The sequence below is a fragment of the Pteropus medius genome, unplaced genomic scaffold (assembly GCF_902729225.1).
Source record: "Pteropus medius unplaced genomic scaffold, Ma_sr-lr_union100, whole genome shotgun sequence".
In the NCBI taxonomy this organism is placed as follows: domain Eukaryota; kingdom Metazoa; phylum Chordata; class Mammalia; order Chiroptera; family Pteropodidae; genus Pteropus; species Pteropus medius.
Window position 1 is genome coordinate 1181068 of NW_024342474.1, and position 14569 is coordinate 1195636.

The following is a 14569-nucleotide window of genomic DNA, read 5'->3' on the forward strand; positions in this document are numbered from 1 at the left end:
TATGTGTTTATTGTCTCTGGAAGGAAGTGAAGTGAAGAGGAGAGAGATCAGAGCCACGGAGAAATCTGTCCTAGGATTGCTCTATGTGCACATAGGCACTCACAGAACACACATTTCGTATGTGCATCACTTTGCCTGCAGACATCCATAGACAGTGGCTGAATTCAGGCTTCATCATCTAAGGGTCTCAGAAGGTCCAAGTTCTCCTGAACTTTAGCAAGAGAAGAGGAGTGAATTCAGTCTCTAACTTTGCCTCCTTTGGGGAGGTAGGAAGATGAAGAGCAAATATTGGTGAAAAAACAATATTTATTATCATCCTCTCTAACTAAAAGCACTAGTGGGGACACCGTGACATAATAGAAAGAACTCAGAATTCAGAGGCAAATCTAACTTAAGTTTGACTCCACTCTGTGTCAACTCCTCAAATGGGGGGCCTAGGCTAGGGTGAGGTGTTTAAGGTACAAAATTTAAGGAGGCACTCATCCTCAGACTGTGCAATTGCATAGTTGGTTAGACTTACAGTAATGACACCCCCACTTGCACGACCTTGAGAATGAGTATCTTACTTGCCTCACCCTCCTCTGGGTTTTACCATCCCACTAAGTGGCTAATATGATTGTATGAGAAAAAGCATAGGAAAAAAGAACATTGGGGTCTTGAACTGCAGGTTGCAACCCAACTGAATCATAAAATCAATCTGGTGAGTGTATTAGTTTCTAGGGTTGACATAACAGAGCACCACAAGCTGGGTGGCTTAAACAACAGAAATTTATTGTCTCACAGTACTAGAGGCTAGAAGTCCAAGATCAAGGTGTTAGCTGAGTTGGCCCCTTCTGAGGGCTATGGGAGAGAATCCGTTCCAGGCCTGCCTCCTTGGCTTCTAGATGGCTGTCTTCATGTTCACGTGGTGTTCTCCCTATGTGAGAGTCTTGTCTCCAAATTTCCCTTTTTTTCTAAAGACGCCAGTCAGATTGGATTAGGGCCCACCCTAATGACCTCATTTTAATTTGATTGCGTGTAAAAAGACCCTATCTCCAAATAAGGTCACAGCCTGAGGTACCGGGAGTACCTCATATGAATATGAATTTTCAAGGGACATGGGAATTCAACATATTAATTATATGAATATTCAGGAGACATAGTTCAACCCATAACAGTGAACCTTGACCATCACTTTTACTTAATTAATTAATTTATTTATTTTAAATGTATGTATGTATGTATGTATGTATGTATGTATGTATGTACTTATTTTATGGGACATTGGTTGACAAAATCAGTTTCAGCTGTACATTTTAACAGTAAGGCATATATATATATTTACATTGTTTGTAATTTATTTATTTTTATGGTGACATTGGTTAATGAAATCCAATAAGTTTTAGCTGTGCATTTTAACAGTAAGGCATATATATATTTACATTGTGTGTTCACCTCCCATAGTTAGATTTCTTTCTGTCACCACATATTGGTTGGACCCCTTTCACTTCATCACCTCCTCCCTCCCCACTTCCCCCTACCCCTCTGGTAACCAGTAGTCTATGGTCCATGTCCATGAGTTTCCATTTGTTTGTCCTGTTCATCTGTTGCTTTTAGGTTTATATCCCACATATAAGTGATATTATGTGATTTTCAACTTTTTCTGTCTGGCTTATTTCACTTAGCATGATGATCTCGAGGTCCATCCGTGTTGTTGCAAATGGCAGTATTTCATCTCTTCTTATGGCGGAGTAATATTCCATTGTATATATGTACCACAGCTTTTTTTTATCTAATCATTTATTGTAGGACAGTTCGGTTACTTCCATGTCCGGGCCACCATGAATAAGACCATCACTTTTTTAAAACAAAGTAGAATAGCGTAGAAAATACCAGAATACACACATAAAATAAAGGATAAGTAGTGTCTAATGAAGGTTGTTTCAGTTTTATATATGTTTCTGAGTTCTAGGTCTTGATGTGAAAGATACTTTTTAGTGCAGGTTGTGATTTTTTTAAAAGCATCATTTGGATGTTAGTAACCATCACAAAACACTTTGCATTTATTTTAAATTATTTTATGGATACATCCTTCTTGTCTGACAAGAACATAAGATCTTGGAGGGTGGGGACACATATCATTCTGTAAACACTGCTGCGTAGCTAGAAAAGACAACATTCATTCTTGCTAGTAAATAGTAGGGCTACCATCTACTGAGTGTTTACTATGCACCTGGCTCAAGGCTAAATGTTTTACATACACTCTCTTATGTAAGGACTAAACTTAGTGATGGATTGATGGCAGGAGCTCAGTACATTTCACAGACAAGATGAGTAAATGCTATATTCAGGAGCACCGGGCAGCAGGCTGGGATTTGTGGAGGATTAAGGGATAGAAGAAAAAGGTAACAGAAGTGTGGGGAGCCAGCTCTTTGACATTGTCCCCAGATTTCCATTCACCTTGATATCAACTCACAACTTAGATTAGAGGAAACAGAGGCCCTCAGTTGGAAACTCCCCAGTTTCCTGCTCCCTACCAACAGACATATTCATCAGCACCTACACCCCGGCTCAGGCCCAAAGGAGACGGTTTCTGTGTCCTTGCCCAAGATATATTTTTGCACCTGTGCTCAGGGTTCTTCCCTTCTGCTTCTCCAGGCACTGTTCCATTCATTGCCCCTAGATCCTCCAACTCTCCAACCTCTCATTCTCTATTACAGCTCTTTACCCTCTGCATATAAACATGTTTAAATCCTTTCCGCCCTTAAAAAAGGAAAATCAAACCAATAGCAAGCAAACAAAACCAATCCTCTCAGAATCTATGTCCAGTTAATTCAACAAAAATTTGTTGGGTGCCTATTCTCAGGTTCTTAAAGCGCAGAGGGGAAATCCAAGTAGTTAACAATGATACCACAGGATACTCAGGGCTGTGATTCCAGTGAAGCACAGGGTGCCATGGGAGCATATAGAAGGTGGACCTAAACTAGATAGAGGATAGGGGAAATCAGGGAGGCCTTCCTGGAGGAAGTAATGCCTGAACAGAATCTTGAAGGAAAAATATGAATTATTTAGGCAAAGAACCGAGAAGAGTTAAACCAGGAAGAGGATCTAGCATGTGCAAAAGCATAGATACTAAGGGAGCATGGCACCTTTTAGAAACGGGTAGTATTTGGCAATGGGGAGCATTAGAGGATTTAGGGCAGGTGAATAATATGATGAGATTTAGTAGAGAGACCACCCTAGTTGCAGTGTGGAGGATGGATTTAAAGTATAAGTCTGGAAGCACAAAAGATCCTGAACTGCCAAAGCCATCCTGAGAAAAAAGAATGAGGCTGGAGGCATCACTCTGCCCGACTTCAAATTATACTACAAAGCAACAGTAATCAAAATGGCATGGTATTGGCAGCAAAAGAGACACACTGACCAGTGGAATAGAATCAAGAGTCCAAAAGTAAACCCATATTTATACGGGCAAATGATTTTCAGCAAAAAAGCCGAAAACATACAGTGGAGAAAGGAAAGCCTCTTCAATAAATGGTGCTGGGAAAATTGGAAGGCTACCTGCAAAAGAATAAAATTAGACTGTTGTTTATCACCACACACCAAAATTAACTCAAAATGGATTAAGGACCTGAATATAAGACCAATAAAATGGTCTGAATATAAGAACAATAAAATGCATAGAAGAAAACATAGGAACAAAACTCAAGGACCTTGGACTTAAAGAGGATTTTATGAATTTGACCTCAAAGGCAAGGGCAGTAAAAGCTAAAATAAATAAATGGGACTACATCAAACTAAAAAGCTTCTGCTCAGCAAAAGAAATCGTCAACAAGGTAAAGAGACAACCATCACAATGGGAAAATATATGTGCAAGCAACGCCTCCAATAAGGGCCCAATATCCAAAATATACAAAGAACTCATATGATTCACTAACAACCACAACAACAACAACAAAACAATCCAATCAAATAATGGGCAGAGGACCTGAACAGACACTTCTCCCTAGAGGACATACAAATGGCCTACAAACATATGAAAAGATGCTCAACATCACTAGCTATTAGGCAAATGCAAATCAAAAGCACAATGAGATATCATCTCATACCTGTTAGAACAGCTATAATCAACAGGACAAGTAATAACAAATGTTGGAGAGGATGCAGAGAAAAAGAAACCCTCATATACTGCTGGTGGGGCTGCAAATTGGTACAACCACTATGGAAAACAGTACGGAGTTTCCTCAAAAAACTAAAAATTGATTTACCATATGATCCAGCAATCTTACTACTGGGTATTTACCTTAAAGACTTGAAAACCCATATCCAAAAAGATATTTGCACACCAATGTTCATAGCAGCATTTATTCACAGTGGCCAGGACATGGAAGCAACCGAAGTGTCCTACAATAGATGACTGGCTAAAGAAGCTGTGGCACATATACACAATGGAATATTACTCAGCCATAAGAAGATATGAAATACTGCCATTTGTGACGACATGGATGGACCTCGAGATAATCATGCTAAGCGAAATAAGCCAGACAGAAAAAGCAGAAAATCATATGATATCACTTAAATATGGGATATAAACCTAAAAGTAACAAATGAACAGGACAGAGACTCAGGGAAATGGACAATGGACTAATGGTTATCAGGGATTCGGGGGTGGGGGAAGAGGGGAGAGGTAGATGGGGTAAAGGGAATAGGGGGAGAGTTAAGTGGGTAAAGGGGATCAAATATATAGTAGCTGAAGGAAACTGGACTTTGGGTGGTAATCACACAATAGAATATATATATGTCAAATTATAATGTACACCTGAAAATTATATAATTGTATTACCCAATGTTACCCCAATAAACTTAATTTTAAAAAAATAAAGTATAAGTCTGAAGCTAGGAGAATATTTCAGATGGAGGAGGAGATCATTCAGTGGAGTAGAAGTGAAGCAGTGTAGAATTGAGGCTGGTTAGGAAGAAAAGTAAATACACAAGGAACCAGAGGGTGAGGAAAGAATAGAGTCAAAGAACTGGAAGTCTCAACAGACCTAAGGACCAGCCTTCTTGAGAGCAAGGGAGAGAAAGAGCCAGAGGGCTGGAAGGTTGTATTCAGAGACATGGGGCTGAGATTTTAGTCCAGCTCTCTTAGGTGAGTGTGGTACAAGTTGTGGCTATTGGAGTGAATGGCTATGGCAATGTGGAATTGAGTCGTTGGAGTTAAGGAGGGCAAGGAACCTAGAGGCCAGGGTGCTGCTGGACTACCTGGATGAATACTGAGCCATCTTGCTTTGCAAAAGACCTGAGGTGCACAGGAAGATAGTGAGTCAGATGTCAAAGTCTTCAAGAAGTGTGGGCAAGCTACTCGGATATCAGTGGATGACAGCAAAAATAATAACTAACATTTAGTGAGGGTTTATGTGTTAATTCAGTTCCTACTTTAAGAACATCTATGCTCTGTACATTTCATCCTACAGTACCATGAGATAAAACTATGTGTCCAACACACAGTAGCCACTAACCATATGTGACTATTTAATTTAAATTTAAAAATTCAATTTCTTAGATGCTCTAGCCACATTTCAAATGCTCTATAGTCACATATGGCTAATGGCTACTATATTAGCACAGATATGGGACATTTCCATCATCACAGGAAGTTCTATTTAATAGTGCTAATAGCTCTCATTTTACAGATATCAAAACTGCATTGTGGAAAGGTCAAGCAACCTACTGAAAGCCAAAGGGATGGCAAGTGAACTGGGATTTGAATCCAGTTAGTTTGGCACAAGCCCTGTTGCCCTTAAGCTTCCTGGTGCATATTTTCTCCATGGAAGGTGTAATAGCTGGCCCTTAAAGGAAGAAGAATTTATATGAATATCAGGGCAAGCCTTGATGGTGCCTAGTCAGCAGCAGGCCTTTCTCACTTGCTGGAAAAGTCTGGATTTTATACAGGTGTTCCCCTCCATGCATTCAGGGGATGAATATCATTGGTTTAGCCAATCACAGTATTTCCATTCTCCTGGCCAGTAGGACCTTATGAGGGCTCTTGGGAAAGATTTTGTTCCTCTTTAATGCCAAGTCCACATGTGAGGACTGGAACAGGTGCAACCATGTTGTACCTGTAAGGAGAGATATCATCAGCCACTGAGGACAGAGTAGCAGTGTGAAGAGGTAGAAAACTCTCAATGAGTCAACCAGCCCTGGACCTGCTCTAGACCTCCTCATTGTTCAATCTACCTTTAATCAGGCCTTCTGTTACTTGCTTCTAGAAGCTTCCCTAACGGAGATCTTGGTGGAGACTTACTGACATAGGAAAGAGAGAGCCCAGAGCGGGCCGACTGCCCATGCTCCCACCACTACCCATCTTGTGAACTTGGAAGAATAAGTGATATCTCTTTAAAAGAAGAGTATCCTCGGGGAAGAGCCACGTTTCAGACAAGCAAAGAGAAGCAAAGAGATCTGAGCCCAGGGTTTTGTGCAAGAACAGGGGTGGGAAGCAGTGCAAGGGTGGTCAGGGAGACAAAGCACTGGGCTGAGTGGAGAAGGGCAGATGCCCATTGAGACCTGCCAAGGATGACAGGATATGAGCAATGGTGAGGTCAGCTGATCTCAAGGTTCCAAATGAAGCCCTGGGCTGTCCGAGGTTTACTGTCAATAGACCTTCACCTCACAGAAGAACAAGTAGCATCCCTGGTGGGTGGGCGAAGTCAAACATCTCTGAATGGAGCCAGCTGTGGTCAGGATGGAGCCTCTGCAAGGAAATTCCAGCCCTCTAACTAGCACTCAAATTACTGTCTTCTCCCTCTCCCCTTATGCAGCCAAGCTTCTTGGGAAAGTTATTCACACTCACTGTCTTCCCTCCTCAGTACGCTGCCAGTTGGCCACTGCCCCCACCAATCCAAGGAAACTGTTCTGGCCCAATGCACACATACCCTCTTAGAAGTTGAGAACAATGGCCCACCCCTGCCATTCTCTCACTAGACTCTCAGCACTATTCCACAGTTAGCCACTCTTAAGGAAGCTCTACCCTCGTTGGTTTTCATGGGCCCTCTCTCCTAGTCTTCCTCCTACCTTTCTGGGTGTTCCTTCTAGGTCTCCTGTCTTCACAGGTGACTCTTCCTGTGTAATTTCATCCACACCCAAGGCTGCAGCATCCTAAGGGTAAAGCATTGTAATACGGTGGTTAAAACCATGGCCTCTGGGGCCGGAACACCTGGGTTCAAATCCCTGCTCTACCACATGGTTGCTCCATGACATCCAAACCCCTATCAAGATATGGATCATTATTCTCACCTTCCTCACCCCAGGGGAGCCACTGTTCTGATTTTTTTTTTTTCCGTTGTAGATTAATTAGGTTTGTCTATTCAAGAAATCATGTAAATGGAATAAAATAGGATGTGCTTTGATGTCTGGCTTCTTTTACTTGCCATGTTTTGAGATTCATCCCTGTTGCTGTGTGTATCCATAGTTTGTTTGTTTTTATTACTAAGTAGTATCCCATTGTAGAGAATATACCAAAATTGGTTTATCTTCTTTTTTTAAATGATAGACACCCGGGCTGTGGCCAGTTGTGGGCTATTATGAAGAAACTGATATGAATCTTCTTTCAATCTTTGTGTGAGCATGTTTGCATCTCTCTTAAATAAATAACTAGGAGTATAATTGCTGGGCCATAGGGTAGGTATAGCTTAGTTTTATAAGGAACTGCTACATATTGTTCCAAATCAATAGTACATTTTACATTCTCAACAACTGTATGTGAGTTCCAGTTGCTCTACGTTCTAACATTTGGTATTGTCAGTGTTTAAAAGTTTAACCATTTTGGTGAGTGTGGAGAATTATCTCATTGTGGTCTTAATTTCCTTGATGACCAAAGATATTGAACATTTTTCATGTATTTATTGGCCATTCATATATGTTCTTTTGTGAAGTATCTGCTCAAATCTTTTGCTCATTTTTTAAAAATTGGATTTTTAAATTATTATTATAGGATATATATATATTCCTATAATAGATATATATATCCTATAATATATATTATATTATATATTATAGGATAATATATTATATTATCCTATAATATATAATATATATTATAGGATATATATATATTCCTATAATAAATATATATATTTATATATCTCCTGGATACCAGTCCTTTGTCAGATCAGTATTCTGCTTACCTTTTTGCCTTATTTCCTTAATGGTGTCTTTTGATGAGCAAATGTTTTAAATTTTGTTTTTTTAATCAGTTTTTTTCTCTTATGGTTCTTTTATTGCTTTATATGACTTTAGGAAATTTTGCCTACCTCCATGTCATGAAGATATTGTGGTTTCACCTAAAAGCTTTATAATTTTAGCTTTTATGGCTTAAGTCTATGACCCATCTTGAATCAATTTTTGCATATGGTATGAAGTAGGGGTCAAGGTTCACTTATTTCTCCTATATGGATATTCAGTTGTTCAGCATCATTCGTTGAAAAGATATTCCTTTCTCCAGTGATTTTGACACTTTTGTCAAAATCAAATGACCTTTAAGTGTGAGTCTATTTCTGGCCTTCAAGTCTTAGCTTACAAGTCTTGAAATTAAGTCGTGTAAATCCACCAGTTTGGGGATTTTAAAAATTAAATTAAATTAATTATTGTCATTATTGTTATTATTATTATTATTTAGCACTGAAATTTTAAAAGCTCTCTGGGTGATTCTAATGTGCATCCCAAATTTGAGAACTTTGAGAACATCCTAATGTGAGCCAAAGTGTCCTATCCTCTAGGGAGACATGAAAAATCAATTAGTATACTTGATCCTAACTCTTTAGTCTGGAACCCTCATCCTCTCCAGTTCTATGGCTGATGCATTAAGGACTTCATCAATTTTTTACCTGTCCCCCCTCTTCTTCTAGGAAAAACATCTAAGTCCTTAGTGTGACTAAAATCACCCTTTGTGATTAGGTTCCCTGATACTTCATCCATTACCCTCCCCAATAAACTTCAAACATATCATATTAGTTGTTCCTCAAATGTTTCAAACTTTCTCATGCCTCCATGCCTTTGCCTGTCCTCCAGCCTAAAGCACACTTTCCTCCTGTCATTGCTTGTAATTTCCTTCTTCTTTTTCAACATGTAGCCTGGCATCATCTACTCTGCTCTGCTTTGATCCCCTTATCTGGAATAAATATCCTGCCCTGGTTCCCATGGTCCTCTGTGCTTGCCTTTATCATAGGCATTAAGGTACTATGTTGTAATTGTCAATCATCTTGTTACACAACACCATTGATCTGTATGCTCCTTGAAGGCGGAGACTATGTGTTTTCATCTCTTGTTCCTAGTGCCTAGCAATGTGCCCGGCACATATATAGTACCCTAATAAATATTAAATCTATGAAAACTGGGGTCCAATGTGTATTGTGATTTGAGGCAGATTCCTTAATCTCCCTGAGCTTCTATTTCCATATCTACCAATTGGAAATAACACCTGCGCTACAAGGTGGTTATGAGACTCAACCCAGCTAATCCATTGCATGGACTTGGTACATGACAATGGTAAGCACTCAATAAACCTTGGTTCTCTTCCCACCTTTCCACTAGACCCTTCAGAGATACCCTACTTATTTACACTTCTTTAGCTGACCACTAGGTGGTGTCAGTCTCTGGCTTGGCATTCAATCCCAGAGCTGCCTCCTTAATGTCCTTTTCCCCGTCCCTCAGACGGGAAAAGATGTTTAATAATTTGCTGGGAGATCCAAAAAAAGTAAATATCCTCTTCCACTCCACTTTCTTTGCCCACCGTCACCATTCTGGGTATCCTGATTATGGATCGCAGAGAATTCCTCCTTGATTTCCCACTATTTTGGTTATAATCCAACTCAAGGATTTGAAGATGGAAAAAGCTTAAGAATAGAAGTGGAAGAAGAAGCTGAAGGCAGAGGGGGAATGCATAATGAGTTCTATAAGAGAAATATGGAGATGCTTACAGTCACATCCCGTTCAAAAGGATTTAATTATGGTTTTCTCCTCCACCAGCACAGGCACCCCTAGTCCTAACATTCCTGTCAGCCTTCCCACCAATCAATCAAGAGTTCCTAACTCTATGTGGAGTCACAGAGTAAAATACATCCCTGCCCTTAAGGAGTTTGTGGTCTGGTGGTGGACACAGAACCAGCAGAATTAAGTGCTAATGTCTAGGTACTGAGGCTATCTGGAGTGCAAGATTGGAACAGAAGGGATGAGCAGAGCGAGAATAACAGGAGAGCTTTTCTGAATAAGGTAGAGAGGAGCTTGGAAAACAGTATAATTAAAGGCTCAGGTAGAAATATGCATTCTCTCATCTTATAGAGATGCTTTCAACAGTTCACATACTGGAAATAACCCACGTGCCCAACAACCCCAATAGACTGTGGAGAATCCAAGCAAGGAGATTCCAAGTAGCCAATACAAAAAGCGAGCTAGATGTGTGTATACAATGTGGAAAGGGATCGAGATAAGTTAATTGAAAAAAGTAAGTTATAGAACAGCACATATTGTATGAGCTCATTTGTGGTTTTAAAGGATGTTTATGTGTATTTATCATTAAAAACAAACAAACAAACATTTGGAAGGAGACCCATGGAACTCTCTGTAGTGGTTACTCTGAGGGTGGAACTGAGGAATGGGTGTGGAAAATAGCAAGTTTACTTTTCACCTTATACTTTCTTATACTCTGAGTTTTTTAAACCACTAATTGTTACCATTTTTTAATAATACAAGGTTAATAAAAATAAATACACATTCATTTTCAGGAGTTAGTAGGGGTTGGGAGGTAGCAAGTGTATTGACATGCTGAGGCCAGATTTTGGAAATACATGACTGGAAGAAGAGTTCACATTTGATTCAGTTATCTATGGACACCCAGTAGAGATTCACCAGGCACAGTAGTTAGGAAGATTCAGTTGTGTGTAAGGCAGTTAGCAGGGAGAGGAAGGAGACTGGCCCCTCACAAGCTACATATGGTCACTCCAGCTAGCTTTTTCATTTCAAAGTTGTCTGAAATATTTCAATCTTATTTCATTTGGACCACAATATTGGGAGGACGTCTTGGGAGAGGACAGAACCTAGAAGGCATTTATTAAAAACATTTGGTGAGTCCCCGCCACGCGCCTGTCATTGTGTTAGCCCATGAAGGCTGGATAAAAGGATGAATAAGATCCTACCCCTGACTGAAGAAACCCTGGCAGTGGGGATGGAGGAAATCTGAGTTCTATTTCAAAGGAAAAAATGACAGGCCTTGAACATAGGCCTACAAGATTGGATTTGGTTGGTGAAGAGTCTGAGGTTTCTAGCCTGGGAGACTAGAGGCAGGTGGCCTTGGCCTCAAGCAAAGGTAGCCCAGAGGAAGCGCTGGTTTGAGGGAAAGATAGAACTCCCTCTGGATTCCTCTGTTGCTCTCACTGCCATCAACCAACAAGTCCTCCATGCTGCTCTGCTTTCGGCCAGGGACAGACTGGAGTGAGGACTTGGGGGCTCTTTCTTGACTAGAATTTTAAAAGGGAGAAGGCATGATGCAACCCTCTCTCATCTCTATCATCAATTTCTGGCAGCCAAGGTAGCCTTCTGTCTCCCTGAACTCTGACTTCCAGACACCAGAAAGTCAGACACCTAGGATATAGTCTTAAAACGCCGCCCAGAAGGGGGCAGTGACCAGAAGCACATTCACCGGGCTCTGGAAACCGCTGGGCGCCTTCTGGACTCAAAGTAGCGTTACCGTACGGGCTCAAGGCCGGGACAAAGGTCCGGCACTCAGTACACACCGCCTTAGAACTCGAGTCCAGAGTCCTTCATCTTATTCTAAATCTCAGTTGCTCGGAATCTAAAACCCCGACTTGGTGGGAAGCCAGTCAGAAGGTATAACAAACAACTTAAAAAAAAAACAAACCCCACAAAACAAAAAAATAAATGAGCCCCGACCTCTTGGGGCGAAACGGGGGTGGCCCTTCCCCAACCCCACCCGCTGGTGACTCACCTCCCTCCAAACCAGAGCCTGCCCCTCCCGCGCCCGGTGCCAGGCGAGCAGGGCGGGGCGGGTTCTAAGGTGGGCTCCATCCCCAAGCCCTAGGCGGGAGGACAAGCTCCGGCGTGTCCCCGCGGGTGTCCCTGTTTACTTCTAGACCTGGAGCGAGGTGGGGCGGGCCCTCGTGGCCCCTCCCCCACACAGCCCCCTCCGCCGCAGGCCCGAGTTCTAGTCCGTCTTTGGAAGTCTCGGAATCAAAGCTCAGCCTTTCCTCGCATCTTCCCTGCAGAGTGGTGGCCCCTACCCCCAACCCAGGCAGGCAAGGCGCAGTCCATATTCTCGAGTGAAATAAGACCTCGGTCCAGACCCTCGGGGTCTTGGATTTCCAGACCCGGCCTGAAATCCTAGGGCATGACACCGAGTTTCGAAGAGAAGCCGCTCGGGTCTTTTCACTGCCCGATCCTCCCTCGTCCCTTCGGCAGTCTGCAGCATGGAGAAGAAGGGCCCAGTCAGGGGAGAGGGCGCTCCCATCCCCAAATCTGCTAGCGACGCCCTGGGCCCCCCCAGTCCAGAACCGCTGGCCAAAGCTCCAAATATCGTAGCTGCTCAGACTCCCCTCCCCAGGCAGCGCGCCAAATGGAGCATGCGCCTCCACAGGACTGCCGTAGCTCTTTCTCCCCCCTTTTTCTTTCCCCTTGCCTTCTCCCTCCCTCCTCTGCCCGTCCCCTCCCTCTCCCCAAGCCCGCTTGGCACCTCGGTCCGAGAACATTGTTCCGGCTCCAAGGCCTGTGCTGAGGCGGAAGCGAGGGGAGCCCAAAGCTCCATCAGGCCCCTTCCAAGGGCTCCCCAATCCGGTCCACGCCCCCCACCCCCCACCCCGCCTCCTCCCAATTGTGCGTTTTTGCAGCCGGAGGCGGCTCGGAGATGGGGCTGTGAGCTTCGCCCAGGGAGGGGGAAAGAGGAGCGAAAAGAAAAGCTGGGGGTGAAGGGTTTGGATTTGGGGGTAGGGGAGCACACCCCGGTCAGCAGACCCTCCCCAGGCTCCGAACTCTACCACTTCACCCACGTCCCTGGTGCGCGTTGTCGAAGGATAAGAATAGAGGAGGAGGGTGAAGGAAGAAAAAAGGGGGACCCCCCAATTTGGGGGGGTGCGACGGCGAGAAGTAGCAGGACCAGAGGGGAGGGGGCTGCTGCTTGCATCAGCCCACACCATGCTGACCCCGCCGCAGCTGCTGTTGCTGCCCCTGCTCTCAGCTCTGGTCGCCGCTGCTATCGATGGTAAGTGAGATTCCGCGGCCCCCTTGGACCCCTGGGGACATCCACTCCCCAGCCCCCACTCCTGCGTTCGGATGGGGAAGGGAGACACGGGAGGGGGTGCCTTTTGTTATCCCAGTCCAGCTGACACAGCAGCGACCCAACTGGGGGTGGGGATGGGGGTCCGATTTGGAGGATGGGGGCCCTGGGCAAATGATGCTTCCCGGGCCCCCCCCAGCCCAAACAAAGACCAGAGGCCTCGGAAGGGAGAGGAGGGTTCCCCCTTTTTTTCTGATCCCGGGATCTAGAGGCCTTCTCTTCCTATCTCTGGTCGGGGAGGGCCTCCACCTCCCCTACATCCTCTACTCCTCTACCCCCATCTAAATTGTGAAGGAATCCATCCAGATTTGCAATGTAGGGCTGCAAAAGCGGGTGGGGGGAATTTTGCAGTGGCCTCTGAATCTGGAATGGGGAGCAGGGTCAGCAGTGCCCTGCTGGGCAGAGGGCAGGCAGGCCTGAGAAGGCTGTGGGTGGAGAGGGAGGGCCATGGAGAGGCCCCCTGCTTGGGTGTGGAATCTGGGCCTGGGAGACCAGGCTTGGAGGCCTGGGTCCAGAATCCAGCAGGCTGCCTGCCTGGGTTCTGAAGTGAGCACTTCCCCCTCTCAGCCTCTGTCAGTAGCCTGAATAGGACTGTGTTGGGAGGTGGAGGAGAAGCAGGCGATGCTATGTGACTTTGAATTTTCCTTCTTAATTCCTGGGAGCTTTGAAATGAAAAACGTCAGATGTCATTGTTGGGGAAGGGGACTGGAGAATGGCCTGGAATGCTGAGGTGGGAGGGTGAAGGAAGGCTGCTTTCTCCCTGACTTCGAGCTTGAGCACAGTTTGGACTGGAAGAAGAGTTGGAGGTTGGATGGGGGTTATGGTTATGCCCCCACCCCCCAATTCCCTTCTCCTTTTGTAAATATGTTTATTTCTCTCCACCAGTTCTCCTCCTCCCACCATATACACACGCTTTCTATACTGCAGTTAGGTTTGGGCTAGAACTATGTCCTTTGGGGAAATGGGGTGCCCCCTCTCCCCTTTTTATGTCAGCTATTTTTTTCTTACTTGTGAGTCACTGCCTCAAGTCTTGCTCAAGCTTTTGAGCTGGGGCATGGGGTTGGGCTGGGTTGGGCCCCTGATTTGAGAAGGGGTGGGATCTCATTGCTTCCCGTCATTTTAGTCTTGTCATCTGGGGAAAAAATGGGTCTAATACCATCATGCATCCCTCCTCCATCTTCTAAATTTTGCCAGGTTATGATTGGGAAAGTTTTTCCTTGAAACCAAATTATTGCTCCCACTCCTCCACCC

The 14569-nt window shown here is 43.9% G+C and overlaps 1 protein-coding gene across 2 annotated transcripts in view; it reads left to right on the forward strand.

Moving 5' to 3' along the window:
• The first annotated feature begins 12747 nt into the window (after positions 1–12747).
• LRP1 (LDL receptor related protein 1) overlaps positions 12748–14569 on the forward strand; it is an 83968-nt gene continuing 82146 nt past the window's right edge. For both annotated transcript variants that reach the window (XM_039865753.1, XM_039865754.1), the window contains exon 1: positions 12748–13243. In XM_039865753.1, coding sequence (XP_039721687.1) covers positions 13177–13243 — 67 coding nt within the window. In that variant the 5' untranslated portion in view covers positions 12748–13176. The remainder of the gene's footprint in view (positions 13244–14569) is intronic.